At 43.4% G+C, this 15000-nt stretch overlaps 1 protein-coding gene across 3 annotated transcripts in view; it reads left to right on the top strand.

Moving 5' to 3' along the window:
* Positions 1-2796: 2796 nt before the first annotated feature.
* The window catches only part of LOC147017447 (uncharacterized), a 171206-nt gene continuing 159002 nt past the window's right edge, over positions 2797-15000 (top strand). Inside the window, exon 1 of one of the 3 annotated variants that reach the window (XM_085847111.1) lies at positions 2797-3437. Coding sequence is in view for 2 of the 3 variants with exons in the window: in XM_085847109.1 (XP_085703235.1) it covers positions 3384-3437 (54 nt within the window). In the remaining variant the exon portion in view is untranslated. The remainder of the gene's footprint in view (positions 3438-15000) is intronic. The other 2 variants (XM_085847109.1, XM_085847110.1) reach the window with 2 other exon arrangements.

The raw sequence follows: 15000 nt of genomic DNA, 5'->3' as shown, positions 1-15000 counted from the left end.
ATTTCCAAGCACATGGCAGATGACCTTGGGCAAATGAGAGGGTGAATAGAACAGAGAGAGGGTGAGCAAGAGCAGAAGAGCACATAAGAAGATTTACATTGATTTGTAATGCAATACTTGTTTATTGATGTACAAAGAACACTCAGAAATATTTTTCTGAAAACTGAAAGAGAAAAAATCAGGTTTGATCGATCAGGGTTGGGAGCCGCACCATAAGTCCTAAAAGAGCCGCATATGCAGCTGCGCAGCTGCGGGTTGCCGAACCCTGCTCTTTCCAGAGCATCGGTTCTGCAGAAGTAGTCCTTTTGGCAACTGGCTAGAATCCTAGATGGGTCACCACTGTGACGCAGTTCGAGCTTTCACCACTGAAATGCCAGTTGAAGAAATCAAAACAATGCAGGGTGGCACAAACTTGCTGCTTTGGGTGGGACATTCCAAAAATGGTCTCAAAAAGCCACCTTTTGGCAACACTGAAGGGGTTGTTTGGTATGTCTACTTCACTATTCCTTGCAAAGCATTGTTTAAAATCCAGTTTTCTTTTGTCGAGCATGGATTGTTTGTGCAGCTAGTTGCCAATCCATTTTTCTAAGTTAGCAATGTTACAGCCATTGTGTTGTGACATATTCAAACTCTCATAAATTACATATGTCCCATTTCATGCAAACAGTCCATGGCTTATAACTTTCCATTGTCTTGACTTCGAAGGTTTCTCAAAATTTTCACATGTTGTAATTGTTCTCCACTGTGCATTTTTTCACATTCTTGGCAAACAGATAAGTTCTGATGCTATTTTCCATATTTGGTTACACTTTCTCCCCTGGGTTTGAAAATGTATTGGGTGGTGGGGGGAAAACCCAAGAATGAAATTGTGCCGTTTGATTGTAAGGCTGGTAGGACAGCTTCGAGGTATGCGCAGTTGGCTTTGAGATGTTTAACCTGGCTTTGAATGCTAACCCAGCTGTAAACTGTCACCCTGGTGTTTCACATATCCAACATGGGAGGCATTGATAAGTTCGCCATCCATCCGGAAGGGGCTTGAACTGGAGGAACCATCCGTTGCCATCGGTCATTGGTTTGACGTCAAAGATGCCACAGCGTCTTTTGCGAGGAATGGGTGAGTTATCGCCGACACACTGAACAAACTACACGTTCCTTCTAGAATCGGCTTCAGTCGCATGCCAGCCAGTTCGTGAGACTCGGGCCAAAATTGTTGCCCGACCGACCCCGCAAGGTGGGAATAATTGGGGCCGTCAACGAAGAAACAATGATAGTAGTCGTAGAGTGTGATTTAATAAACGGTTGGTAACCTAAATAGTCGTTCAAGTGTTAACAAAAAATATATATAAAGGCAAATTGGAGACGTGACGGATGCCAAATGCGCCGATTCGTTTTTGAGTGACAGTAAAATGAATAGTTGTGTAATTGCGAAAATAATGTGGTTCAAGATTATAGGGCAGGCAGGTCTGTGACTGTGCGGGTAATGGCATTGAGAGGAACAAAGGCACGGTGCGGGGTTTTTTAACCGCACCTCAGAGGGATTAAGAGGAAGCGAAGCGAAGTGAATTGGATTGGATTGGAGAGAGTGAAAAGTCTAACGACAAAGAAATGACTATTCATGGTCCCGAGAACATGAAAATATATGCAACTTAAAATTGTTCACCAGAATTGAAAGCTAGTTCTGCGTGGCTTGTCGTATCATTCAAGACCAAAAGTATACCCTTAACAAAAACCATTTTTAAAAGAAAGTCTAACCGTTTGTTTAACACTTTCAAGACAGCATGGAGTCGGTGGAAATCCCTTGAGGATCTCAGCACAAATGAGGTGTTGATATCCTGGGAATGTTATAGTCTGTCGCGAATTCTCGTTGTTAACTACGTCTGCATCGACTGAGAACGAGAAGTCCCAGCAGCTAGTTGAAGCAAGTTGCAGTTTCCTGCGGCAATTAATTGGCTTTGGGACTTTTAAAGTCCCATGGATGAAAGGGTTAAAGTTATTGGCAGCAGGGAAGTAAGACGATGGAGGGATTTCTTTATAAGAGTATCTGTCGTGTACTGTTGGATTTGAATGGGCACAAGGTGCGAGTGAAGAGTTTGAGGAACATTAAGGGATCAACGTAAGGCTGTCGAGCACAGCAGGTGGAGATTGCAACATCAAATTGGTTAGCAGGGAAGTCAAGTGAGAACGAAGCGCAAACAGAAGAAAGGAAAACGACAGTTTAAGGAAACTAGGTCGATCTAAGGAAGGAGATGGTGAGAGATCGAATACAACCGGTGTGAAGAAGAGGAGGGAGGTAGGGAGTCGAGGATTATGGAGGTTGGAAATGGAGAGCTAAGACGTACTCGGACTATAAGGGACGGAGCGAGAGATCAGATGGAGCAAAACAAGGGCGGAGGCGGAATTGGGATTGGGATTGGTGCCATAGAACGAGGGTGGAAATCATAAGGATTATGAAGGAAGATAGGGGGTGATGATAAGTGTCTGGTGGAGGAATCCATTTAAAAGTATGGGGGAAAGTGATCGTGGAGGAAGGAAAGTGAGAAAATAGTGCGGAGGGATTTTTGAATGGTTTTGGTGGAGAAGAATAAGAGTCGGAAATGGCTTGAGGAGATAAAAGAGAGAGAGAGAGAGGGAGAGAGAGAGAGAGAGACAGACAGACAGAGAGAGAGAGAGAGAGAGAGAGAGAGAGAGAGAGAGAGAGAGAGAGAGAGAGAGAGAGAGAGAGAGAGAGAGAGAGAGAGAGAGAGAGAGGGAGAGAGAGAGAGAGAGACAGACAGACAGACAGACAGACAGACAGACAGACAGACATTAAATGTTGGATCGGAGTGATAGGACAGAGATAAGGAATGGAAAATGTTACATGAAAGATGGGTGAGAAAGTAAGATCATTTAAATGGGAGACTAAGTGAGATCGAGAGAGGAGGTTATTATATACTGTGCAGCGAAGTAGGAGTTTATGAACATTGAGAGGGCAGTGGGCTGATTGAGATGTACAGGGTTGTGAAGGAGAAGTGTGTGTGAATGCTCAGGAGGGGAATATGAAGACGAAGGGGGGATGAGGGACGAGCTAATGAAGAAAGAGGGGAATATACAAGGAGTGGGTGAGCCGTGGAGAGTGCAGTAAGGGGTGGGGTCGCCGTGCGCTCATTGGCGCTTCGTGCTGTGGGATCGCTACGATTCGTGCCCGGACAGGCACAGCAGACGGAGGGAAGCAGCGGGGACGCTCTGTCGGATCGAGGGGGATCGGACGGCGCAAAGCAGGACCGAACAGCGGCCATGGGGTTGCGATAGCGGGACGGGGCCGGGAACAGTCCGTGTTCGGCCGTCCCATCACAAACAGAAGAAGCCCAGCTCACCGGCTAACCCTTGCCAGTGGTCCCGCGGAGATGGGTCGTTGCAGCGGACGTTGCACTTTGCTCACTCTTTGCGCTTTGCAACTGGTAGGCATCACATTCGCGTCATATCGACACGTAAGGTCTGCTTGAGTTGTTTTACAGCCTCAGAGTACGTTGCTATGTTTAAAAAGTGTTTTGTGAGGCTCAACTCGAGTTTTTGTAATTTGCTTTAAATGGTAAAGCTGTTTAATAGGATTAGGGGCCATACACTTATTACGTACGTACGGGGTGTTTTTGGAGGGGTGTGCCGGGTTAGTTTGAGATAATTAAGAAGAGGATGATAGGAGAGATGAAAACAGTTAAGGGAAGGGGGTAAATGTTGGGAGGTAATAGGGGTAACTGGACGGGGGATTTATGGTGGAATTGGGAGAACAAAATTCTGCCATTGTTTGCGTACATATTAAGTAGATGTATCCCCTGGAGACCACGCCGCAATATTCATATTAAAAGGTTTGAAAGTGCTAATATGCCCATGTGTTATCGCGTTAGGATTGTACCATTAAAATGCCACATCGCTAAAGTGCCATAAACGTTTCACAGAGTTATAGCTCGTGTAAATGAACGTTGTATAACGTTTTAAAACAGTTACAGGGCGTTTGAGATTATTACGATTTGATCTCCTTTGTTTAGATTCGTCGTTTATGGACATAATAATGGGACAGTCACACATGGTTAGAGAATAGGACTGGTCTCGACAATGTGTGGCAACCTTTATTTATATATATATATATATATATATATATATATATATATATATATATATATATATATATATATATATATATATATACTTTTGTCACGTATAGGGAATTGAGAGTCATCTGTCAAGGACACTTTGTCAAGAAGCCTACAGGGTGGCCAGCTTGACTAACCTACCAAATAATATTGTAGATTTTGCACACACATTGCACACAGGATAGACAGCTTAAATTCTCTTCAAAATTTCTAGGGCCTCACGATGAGTCACACCATGTCGTGGGCAAAACCGTATCTCCAAGTTGGCTTCAGAGTCTAGTCACCGCCTTGGATTACTTCCGAGAGCTAAGTCCTTTCTTTGTTGCTCCCTTGGGCTCATAGTGGTATGCAAAGTGTTCGTCTGAAGTGCCATGGAGTATGGGTTCACCCTTTGGGCAGGTGACACAGCTTTTCAGCTGACCGACTTGGAGGTGATTGAGACGAAAGCCCTCAGCATTCGGTGGTATTCCTTCCGAAGAGGTTGATCTTCAGCTCACCACAGGCAGGTTGGGACACCTCAGGTTCGAGGCCCGGGATCTATACAAGTCGAGGTAGTACTGTGCTGGATCGGTGTTAACACACATTTCTGAAAATTCCTGTGACCATGATACATTGCCTCTTTTGGGTCGGGGTCCATGGTCAGGCTGTGAGTGTTTGTCATGTTTCAATCTCTTCCCGAAGTTCACGTAACGGCTGGTAATATGTTAAAAAAGCCTTTGTATGTAAAATTGTTTGGCATAACATAAATTAACATTTCATATTAATTCATGGTTGCCCTTAGAGCTGAAGGCGGCCATTTATATGTGACACGCGAACAAACCGAAGAACGTGAATTTGTTTATGGTGAAGTAGATACTGCACTCGACAACAACCACACTGACATAGCAAGTAGTGTAACCTCGTGTTCATTGATATCTCAGAAGATCAAAACAGTTGCTGCCCGTGGTTTCGGCAGAAATTTGTAATTTCTTCAGGGTATCCTTGATAACTCACCTACTCTGCACGAAAGACACCGTGGGATCTTTAACGTCCACTAACGACCATGGGCTGCTAGACAGGTTCTCCGATTTACATATTGATGCCTCAACCTGCATGCGAAACACCAGGGTGACAGTTTGTAACTCCTGCCAGCCCATTTGAAATAGGTTGTTTTTTAAAGATTTGATTTGTAAACCTAATTTGATGCTGTCGAGCAGTTTTAAACGTTTAGGCTTCCTTTGCTTAGCAACCGGAAGATGCGATTGTAATTGGTACGTTTGCTTGGTGTGGATGACAACACGAGTCGATGTGAACATGGTTGAAGCACCGATTACATGGCCACGCAACTTTTCAATCGATGCTGCGCTGAGCATGTGCGGCTTCCCCTTTCTGAAGTGCTTTTTACCACTTTTGCTGCAAAATGCAAAAACATCCCTCATTGTTACACACCAACATCATTTATCAATATAAACCTTCCAGCAGGGGCTACCCGGCGCTGCCTGGCTGGATGAGCTTTTCCCGGCGGCAGTTTTGGGGCATGTTGGACATTGGAAAGCTATGGAGTTATTGTCCTCATGGTGGTTACTTTTTGCATCCAGGCCGGCGGCAGCACCGTCTGACCCCATATCCCAATATACACTTTACAGCAGCTTTTGATGGGCTCAAAATGTATGCCAAGGCCAACGTGTGCCAGCTTAAAATCTTGTCCAGATTTTGAACTACTTACACCCAAAATTTGGGACCTCTAGGTGCAACGGTTCAGCCTTGATAAATTAACATGCAAATATTTACAAGATAAAAAGCTCCTTTGCTTCCATCCCCAGCCTGGAAAGAGACTGAGTGCAAGTATGAAAACCATGGAAAACTTTGTATTGACAATCACTTCATGACATGGTACTATTACTTCTACTTCGATGACAGTATTTTAACGGTCTCAAATATTCCCACGTTATTGTGGAGTTGGGGAACATTTTTGACCTGTCTTTCACGAACCGGCTCGGCATGCCTGATGTTCGACCGAAGGTTATTTGGGCAGGAATGTTGGATTTTGTCGGGGTGCCAGCAATAACTCACCCACTCTTCGCAAAAGTCACCGTTGGGTCATCAACGTTCAGCAGCTAATGCTAGCAAATGAGACACCCAGCTTGACGCCATCCAAGGGGTGGCACATTTTGTGTTGCATCGTCTTGCATGCGAAGTGCGGATCCAACAATTTATAGTTGGGTCGGGAATCTAACCCAGGCTAGACAGCTCACTGGTAAGTGAGCTCCCTGTGCACCATCCTGCTGAACACTTAAAATCACAGGAACATAAGAATAAAGAGGTCACAGAACCAATGATCAATGGAACCAATAACAATTACCTCCAGGTGACCAATTTGTGTCTGCCCAGCAATAAAAGAGTAAATTTCAGGGAACAACCACTGTATATCAGTCTAATTAGGCCTCTTACTACTGTTGAAGTAAGGAAACCACTCACGCACCCTCTTGACATTTACATCTTTTTCTTTTTTACTATTAAAAACGATTTTTTTTATTCTTCAAAACTTTTTTTATTCTTAAAAACATTCATTCTTCAAAAGTTGACCTCAAAAACCAGTCGCCAACTGAGCATCCTCTGTCATACAGAAGCTTTCCTTGGCACATCTCCACTTTACTCTATCTGCATGGCCTCTATCCGCAGCTTGATGGAATATTGATGTCCCCTCTGGGCTGGCACCCTGCCTGACACCTTACTCAACTTGACGCCATGGAAACCAAATCCCTCAATATCATTGGAATCTCCAATAATGAAGCTGAGTCTCTGGGCCTATCACTTTATATTGCAGATCTGTTGGTGGTCTCTCTGTCTTATACCTTTCTGGTCTTGCACCCTTTGCTCTTTCCTTGCTCTGGTCCCCTCCCCCCTCCATGTTTATGCAGGTCATACACATTTGCCAGTATCTCCCTCTCTTCTGGTGAAACTTCCAAAATCCAGACTCACTGCTCACCACTACTCATTCGTTCATTATTTTCCCCACCCATGGAACCAACTTCCTCAGCCTCTTCAGTCCCATTCTTTCCTCCAGAGTTTCAAAACAGGTGCTCACCACCATCTCAGGTCATTTACAACCATTATCTTTTCTCACCCTCCCAATTCCACCACTTTCCTAGTTTCCAGTTTTTCCTTCCATTTCTGTCTTCTTCTTGTGTATGGCAGCTTGGCTGCTGGGTCGCTATTATTTTGTTGGGGTGCGACTATGCCGCTGATGCTGTTCCCCTGTACCAGTACACTGGTACTCATTTCGCCGACCTCGGAAGGATGACAGACTGAGTCAACCCCACCTGGTGTTAATTCAGCGGAAAACGGGGCACAAACTCAGGACTTTAAGATCCCAAGCCAGCCACCCTAACCACCAAGCCAACCCCAGGCTCCACTTATGTGATTGATAATTTTCTTCTGTAGTAATCTTGATCAGATCACCCCCTGTGTCCTCCACATTGCCCTCATCCCCCCCCCCACATCACTTATGTATCCATATATTTTGTCCCTCAACCCTACTCTTGGTGTGTCAACCCCTTTACTTTATTCTGTTCTTTTCTTTATGTTATGCCCTGCTCCCTTCTGTGTTCCATCTCTTCCATGATCTTCGACGCCATAAAAAATACCACTGTCATTCCTGCTTTCTTCACTTGTGGTATAACCTCCTTGAGTTGATCCTGTCATGCTCTTCTACCAAGTTCTTCTGGATTGTCACTGCTGCCTCATCTATTTTCCCATAGTAGCCAATGCGCTCTTGCACTCCCGTTGATCCTCTGCACCCTTTGGCTCGTTACAAAATTATGTGACCGTTGCCTCCTGTTTATGTGACAGTGTTTTTTTTTTTTGTAATGGCTTGTGGAGAACTCGACATTTTGCACTCGGGTTGTAGGATTGTTTGAGCCTGGAGAAGCTGGTCTTCAGGTGAGTTTCATATTGGGCCCTGACCAATCCAAGAATAGACACAAGCTAGTTGTGGGCTATGTGGATGAACCATAGGTTCCCATCTTTATGGTTTGCCTTCCACATTGAGAATGCAAGCTGCTTTCTCGCTGTTACATCTCCATGCACATCGATATACAAGAGTCAGGATTTTGAACAGGCCAACTGGAAACTTGAAGGAATTAAATGTGAATAAGAGAACGCAGTTTGTTGAGGACAGATTTCCAGGCACGATCAATGTCCAGAGCCAATGTGAGGAAGGACAAGTTTGTGGGGGAAATAGCAGATTGCATCTACAACATCTGCCTTGCTGAACTGTCACACTTTGGGGCATCTGGGAAGCTCTCTGAAGATGGCCATGGTCTGAAGACAACAGCTCTCTGAAGAGCAGCTCTCTGAAGACAACAAGAAATGATAGCAGCCATCAAAGAGCAAGACAGGCTGGAGTTGAAATTTTACATGACCAAGTTCAACAGAATGGGAGCCATTTGGTGAGATGTGTGTTGGAAATGCAACAAATCAATTAAGGCCCTCCGTTTCACAAAGGACATCGTCACAACGTCATGGACGGTAGTTTGTGGATGTACTGACTCCCATCCAACTGGCATGTTGAAGTATCCACGGAAGAGTAAAAGAGAGTTGGGATGAGAAGACAGCAAAAATTCCATGTTTGAAGAAAGAGCATCAATAAAAGCTGTTGGTAGAATTGAGATGTAGGTGAACCTCCCTCGAATGTTATTGAATGCAGAAAAGACCCTTTACTCAGAGAATCATATTCTAGCTGTTTCCCGATACATTCTGGAGAGAAAAAAATGTTTCTGCTGCTACTTGAGCCTTTAAACTTCAAGGCATTCATTTGTACATTTGCTCCGTCTGTATGCAAGCCATCATTTCTTACGATCACAATGGCCGACTGCTGTGTGCAGAAGGAAGAACACCTTTGAAAGCGTTTGGTGAAAGCTCTGAACTGCTGCTTTCTTCCACTGTCAGAGACCTTTTATTTCTCTTAAATTTGGAGCAAGTGGTAATGCAGCATTTTATTTTGTGTGCAGAGTCTAAGCTCGTGGATTGATCAAAGTAAAATGCAGTTGACTTCCATGCTTCCACGCACAAAGTTCACACAGACTTCGATTTTTCACTTTTGTGAGAAAGGTGTGCGTCAAACAGAATTGGGTGAAGAATATCAATTCTTGAGTGTGGACCACTTTAAACGCATTGATTGCTCGAGTCAAATTGAGCATGTCAGCTGAAAATTATTAATGCTGAAGTTTGAGGCTTTTAACCTCACCAGCTATCAGTCTGGAGAAAGATAGGTGTACAATGGCAATTTTCTTGCTCATTAGAGTTGGTATCATTGTGATTATGATTAGGCAAGGTTTAATAACTGGGGTGTTGGAGTTCTTTCGATATAGGCTTGGCTGCTAGTACTAAAAAACCTTCATTTGACAGCTGATGAAAAGCCCTGATGGCCTTAAGTACAGCTTGTGTGCTCTTGGCTCCAGTTTCTGTGTTCGCGAGCCCTCGCCCCTTCCACTACCCGCTCCCCCCCCCACAACTGTCTATGGCTCTGTGCAGTGAGTGGTGGCAGCTGGTTTCAAATTCCACGCTTACACGCTGTCTTAGCACCTGTGCTTGCCAACATCTGAATGGTAGAAACATGATGCAAACATTTCTGCACGGTTAGAAACAAAAAGACACGTAACGAAATTTGATTGCACTAATTTTAATGTAATTGCAGCAAAAAAATTGAGATTGTGTAACATTTATCAACAATAATTGATGATTTGGACATTGTTCATGAACAAAATGTTTGTTGTCAAAAAAAGTTCCTTTGGGAAGTAAGAATTAAGGAAGTTTCAAGGATGACAATATTAAAAAAACAAATATATGCTGGGAGAAGGAAACCTGTTGGCTAGCCCAGGATGGTCTAGACTCGAGAGTCTAGAGGTATGCGCACTCACCTCTGAGCTGTCGAGCTTGGGTTAGAATCTCGACCCAGCTATAAACTGTTATCCTCGTGTTTCACACAGGCACAGTGATGCATCAATGTGTGCGCCTTCAATCGGAACGGCGTTAAGCCGGAGGACCCTTCTGCCAGCGCTGGTCATTGATGCACGTTAAGCATCTCACGGTGTCTTCTGCGAAGAGCAGGAGAGTTATCGCGGGCACCCTGTACAAATTACAAAATTCCCACCATCTTAAGTCGAAGGTTGGGCCTGGCCAGTCGGTTCATAAAAGACTTGGGTCAAAAATGTTCTGTGGCTGACGCACAGGAAGTTGGGAATAATAACTCTACACAGCCAAAAGTCATTTAGCCTATTAATTCTCTGTTTATGTCCACCTCATTGACTTTATCTTGTACTTGTCATAATGCACTTGTGTTTTTTTTTTTAATGTAGCAAGCCTGTTGCTACAATTAACTTGATCTCTTGATATCAAGCACTATCCATTTTCATAATTAACTTAAATTTCTCATTGAATCTTTAGGCAAGATAGGGTGCTCAACCACAATGGCCCAGTCTTTACAGGGGATACCATTGAATCTTTCATGCTCACAACCTAAATACAGATGACAAGTGGGCTTTATGTCCCCATCCAAATCATGGTGGTGTCAGAGATGCAGCACCCCTTCACAGACTTTCAAATAGAACTGCAGTTTTAGTCTTATCCAACCTCAGGGGAGAACAATTCCAAGATCAGACAGCTCAGAGGTGAGCACATGACCAACTGAGCTATGCTGTTGTCCCTCAGCCTACAATACCCAGGTTTCCATATGGGTCTCAACTAAGTACGAATCGGGCTCAACTCCTCTTAGCTTCTGGGGTCTGACTGGATCGAGTGCATTGAAACCTCTGTCATAGACCTTTTGAGAAAAGGAAAGTCCCTTTCTTTTTCTCTGGCCAACTGCACAACACCAGACCATTCTTAGCTTGGTGTTTTTAGGATCCTTATTTATTGTTCTGTCGTGATAATGCTCAACTCTTCTTTTCTGCCATGACTGCTTATTTTGACAGTTCTTGTAATTTTGGTCATGCCTATCGGAATGTAAAGAGTAATTGATAATGTTGGCGCGTGTGTACGGCATTGTGTTTTCATGGCACTAATTCCCCGATGATCAAGTCCACCTAATTTGTTGAAGAAGCACGACAGCATTTCCACATCGATCCTTTACGTGACCTCACCCTCTGGGCCAAAGCAGTTTCTCAAAATGCAATAGCCATTCATATCCATCATGGTTCCAATGCAGCTTCATCCCCTATATGTGACATCTATCCGAAATACAAAATCTCCCTCCTAAACACCATCGTTTCTTTTTCCCTCCCAGACAGATAGCGTAAAGGACAAGCATGTTATGATGATGCATCCGACATCTCGCACGTCACGTATAGATTAATTATTTCCCCGTAACGTGCCGTTATCTCATTCTTACCATCCCAGCTTTGCTTCGCTATTGCTTCTTGTTTAATGGGTTGACAGTTTCTTGGAATTGGATTCTGTCAGCTGCAGCATTGTTGTTAATAGTGATGTAGTGGTCATGCAAAGCATTATCATAAATTAATTATATGATATGAAAATGAGCCTTTGTTTTGATGTTGTATGATGTATCAAAGGGTTACTCTTCTGTTTGCTCCCTTTGTTTTGTTTTTCTATGTTTATTTTATTTCTTTCTTTTTTCCTCCACATCTTGGTGATCTTACCGTCACATATGACCTCGGTGTATCGAGATTAAGGGATAAATGCAACAGGATGACAGTAAGGTAATCCTTGTATCTCTGAAAAATCAAAGCAAGTCGGACTCATGATTGCCCCGAGGTCATCCGTCGGCTGTATTTCAACTCTGAGGATGCTGTGTTTGATGTCACACTATCCTTGAGAAGTGTAGACTCTAAGCTATCACGTAGATCTTTCAGGAAACCTTTGCACTTGATTTATCGGTGGAAATGTAGCATAAGAGGTGTACCTACTCTGCATTTTAATGCTTACAGTGAACTTTCCTTCTGACATAAATATGCAAACATGTTCTATTGTAATGTTTGGATGGCATGATAGCCTCGACGTATTCACACCTGCCTCTGAGCTGTCTAACCTGGGTTAGAATCTCACCCAGCTGTAAACTGTCACCCTGGTGCTTTCCATATAAGGTGATGCGTCAGTTTGTGTGCTGGCCTCACTGGTTGTCCCTCACCCAGGACAGTAAACTGGGTGTCCCTTCTGCTGGCATTAGTTGGTGGATGATAAAGATCCCAGGGTGTCATTTGCGAAGAAGAGCCAAGAGCTATTGCCAACACTCTGAACAAATAACAAATTGCTACCCGAATGTGCAGGGGCACTGCATCACCAGCACAGTTTCGTCTCAGTTGATGATGCAACTGGAGGGCCGAGTTTGGATTAAAATCCCAGTCCAATATGCAGTTTTTCACAACATTTAAATGTTCAGGAATTTCTGAACCCTCAATATTGAACCATGCCTGGTGTTGGCTTAGTGGTTAAAGTGGCTGGCTTGGGACTTTAAGGTCCTGAGTTTGAGCCCCTGTCCACTGTTGAATTAACACCAGGTGGGGTTGTCTCAGCCTGTCATTCTTCCGAGGTCATTGAAGCGAGTACCAGTGTACTGGGATAATAACCATTTGGGGTAACCTGTGTCGGAGTGGTGACCTGTCCAGGACTGTACTCCTTACAAATGAAGCTGCCTCGGCAGCCCAATGTGCCTTTACTGTGTGAAAGGAATGGTATTATTATGTATTATTAATATTGAGCCATGTTGTCAAGTTTTCATTGAATGATAAATGCCGTTCATGAACTTATTCGTGTTTCCTTTTAATGAGAACATTTATTATACGTTTACATCATTCATTGTGGATGAAAAATTGTCCTCTGTTAAGTGTTTTCCAACAAGCTTGAATGAGCTAAGATCCTCGTCCTCTTAATGATGACGTAATAAAAACGAATATGATGTCATTGTGATGTATCAGGTTTGCGATAAAGTATCTGTGCTAATGCCCGGCTTGATTCCCGCAAACAAAATTCAAACAGCTTTCCTAGTTTCGGAGATAATGGTGTAGGCGATTTCCATTAGCGGCGATATTATGACGTCAATTTTTTTTCTAGGAAGAATTTCCAGAATCGGAAATGGTTGCTGCCTGCGTGTGGGCTTTCTGCATATACATGGCAAGTTTCACAAAGATCCGATGAAAACTCTGGGTTGTGAAACAAAAAATGTCAAAAAATAGGAATGATGTCATAATAATTGATATGACGTCATAGTGATGTATCATATGTGCGGTAATTCATCTCTGCTAATGCCCTGTTCGAGTCCCGCAAACATAATTCAAAAAGCTTGCCTAGTTTCGGAGATAATTTTTTAGGCAATTTCCATTAGGCCTTAGTTATTTTATAACTTGGTTTACAGATCCGCCGACGGTATATTTGCCGAAATGAAATATAAGTATAAAACACATTTTTAGCCTTTTATATTTATACATTTTCCGCCGAAGGTGCAAAAGTTTCAAAACCCGAAATGTAAACGTCGGCATTTATTTTCAAAATATAATTTCGTGCGCGCGCGCCAAAATTCCGAGTCCCCTTTAACCAAACTGCGCAGTAGAGTAGCCTACGGTCATGGCGTTTGAGCAGTGGCCAGCGTGGTTCAGATTGACTGTGGTTTCTGTGGCAAAAGTGATTGTTAAGAAGTATGTCGGCGGTATAAATTTGAGTGACTGTTTTGGTGATTTAATCACGCAACATCTTGATGACGAATATTCTGGCCGAACGATTACATCAATTCAGTGCAGCAGCAGGGATAATTCGCAGGCTACTCTTGATCGTGCCGGTTTTGTTTCCGTCGAAAGTTGTACACCGCTGTTCGTATTGAAAGATTTCGGTGCCAAGTACGTCAAAGTTTCCCTGCGAGATGCTGATATCCACCCTACAACGGACCAGACATCAACCTTTGATGTGCTCATGGGGATGGGGAGATGGTACGATCAGATGCCCACTGAAAGGTAAGAGCTGGTTATGGCTCTGATTGACCGTTTTGAGCGTGTTGACTCCGAGGAGACACCTTTTTTTAAATCATATCCAGCACTATGCACTGGTGTGCACGCACACATCTACGACTTGGACAGTAATTTTCTCAGCATTGTTTCCATTTGTTTGATGATCCAACAGGTTTCTATAAGAAAAACATGCTGGACTATATTGGAAAGACAAGTTTAAATCCTTCTTTGTTGTTTTTCACATCAGAAGATACAGTGAACAATGGCATCCTGCATTTGAATGGTCTTCCATCTTCAATGTTTTCTTCGATCCTCCTGGTCCGGGATTTATATTTATCCCCCCACCCCCACCTACCCTTGTCTTTTCCATGGAACATCCGAAAAAAAAAATCATCTATCTATAATTCCAGCAATGTGTGAGTCTGTGTCCGTGTCTGTGTGTGTGTGTGTGTGTGACCGCTGTTTCTCGACAACCACTGGTCCGATCTAATTGAAACTTGCCAGGTATATTGCTGGGGACCTGAGGATGTGCCTTTTCAAGGTTTGATATTAATCGGACAAGTGCTTCCCAAGTTATGGCCATTTATTTACCAACCAATGACAGGACACGTTGCTGCGTAGGCGTGGCCGATGGGGAAGAGAACCTCAGCCGCATTCGCCATTACGGGTTACAACGTATGGACTTCTGGATAGTTATGACTTCGTGTTTTCCAATATATAATTTCTCGATTTCTTATGCGCATTTATAGATAAACACAATGCCCCAAGTTATGATCGTTTTCATATTAGACGGTGCATAAATTTCGGTAACATCAGAGAGCTGGTGTGCTCCGAACCAGGAAGTAAATGTTTGGTTTTTTTCTTTTCTCTTCTCTTTGTGTTTTTCCTTGCGATGGCATTGCGAAAAGGCAAAATACGTTGGCGCTAATTGAATAATT

This window comes from Eptatretus burgeri, chromosome 11, assembly GCF_056783735.1.
Source record: "Eptatretus burgeri isolate ZD-2024b chromosome 11, Ebu_testis_v1, whole genome shotgun sequence".
Classification (NCBI taxonomy): Eukaryota; Metazoa; Chordata; class Myxini; order Myxiniformes; family Myxinidae; genus Eptatretus; species Eptatretus burgeri.
Note: the sequence above shows the minus strand (reverse complement) of the source record. Positions and strands in the feature narration are given on the sequence as shown.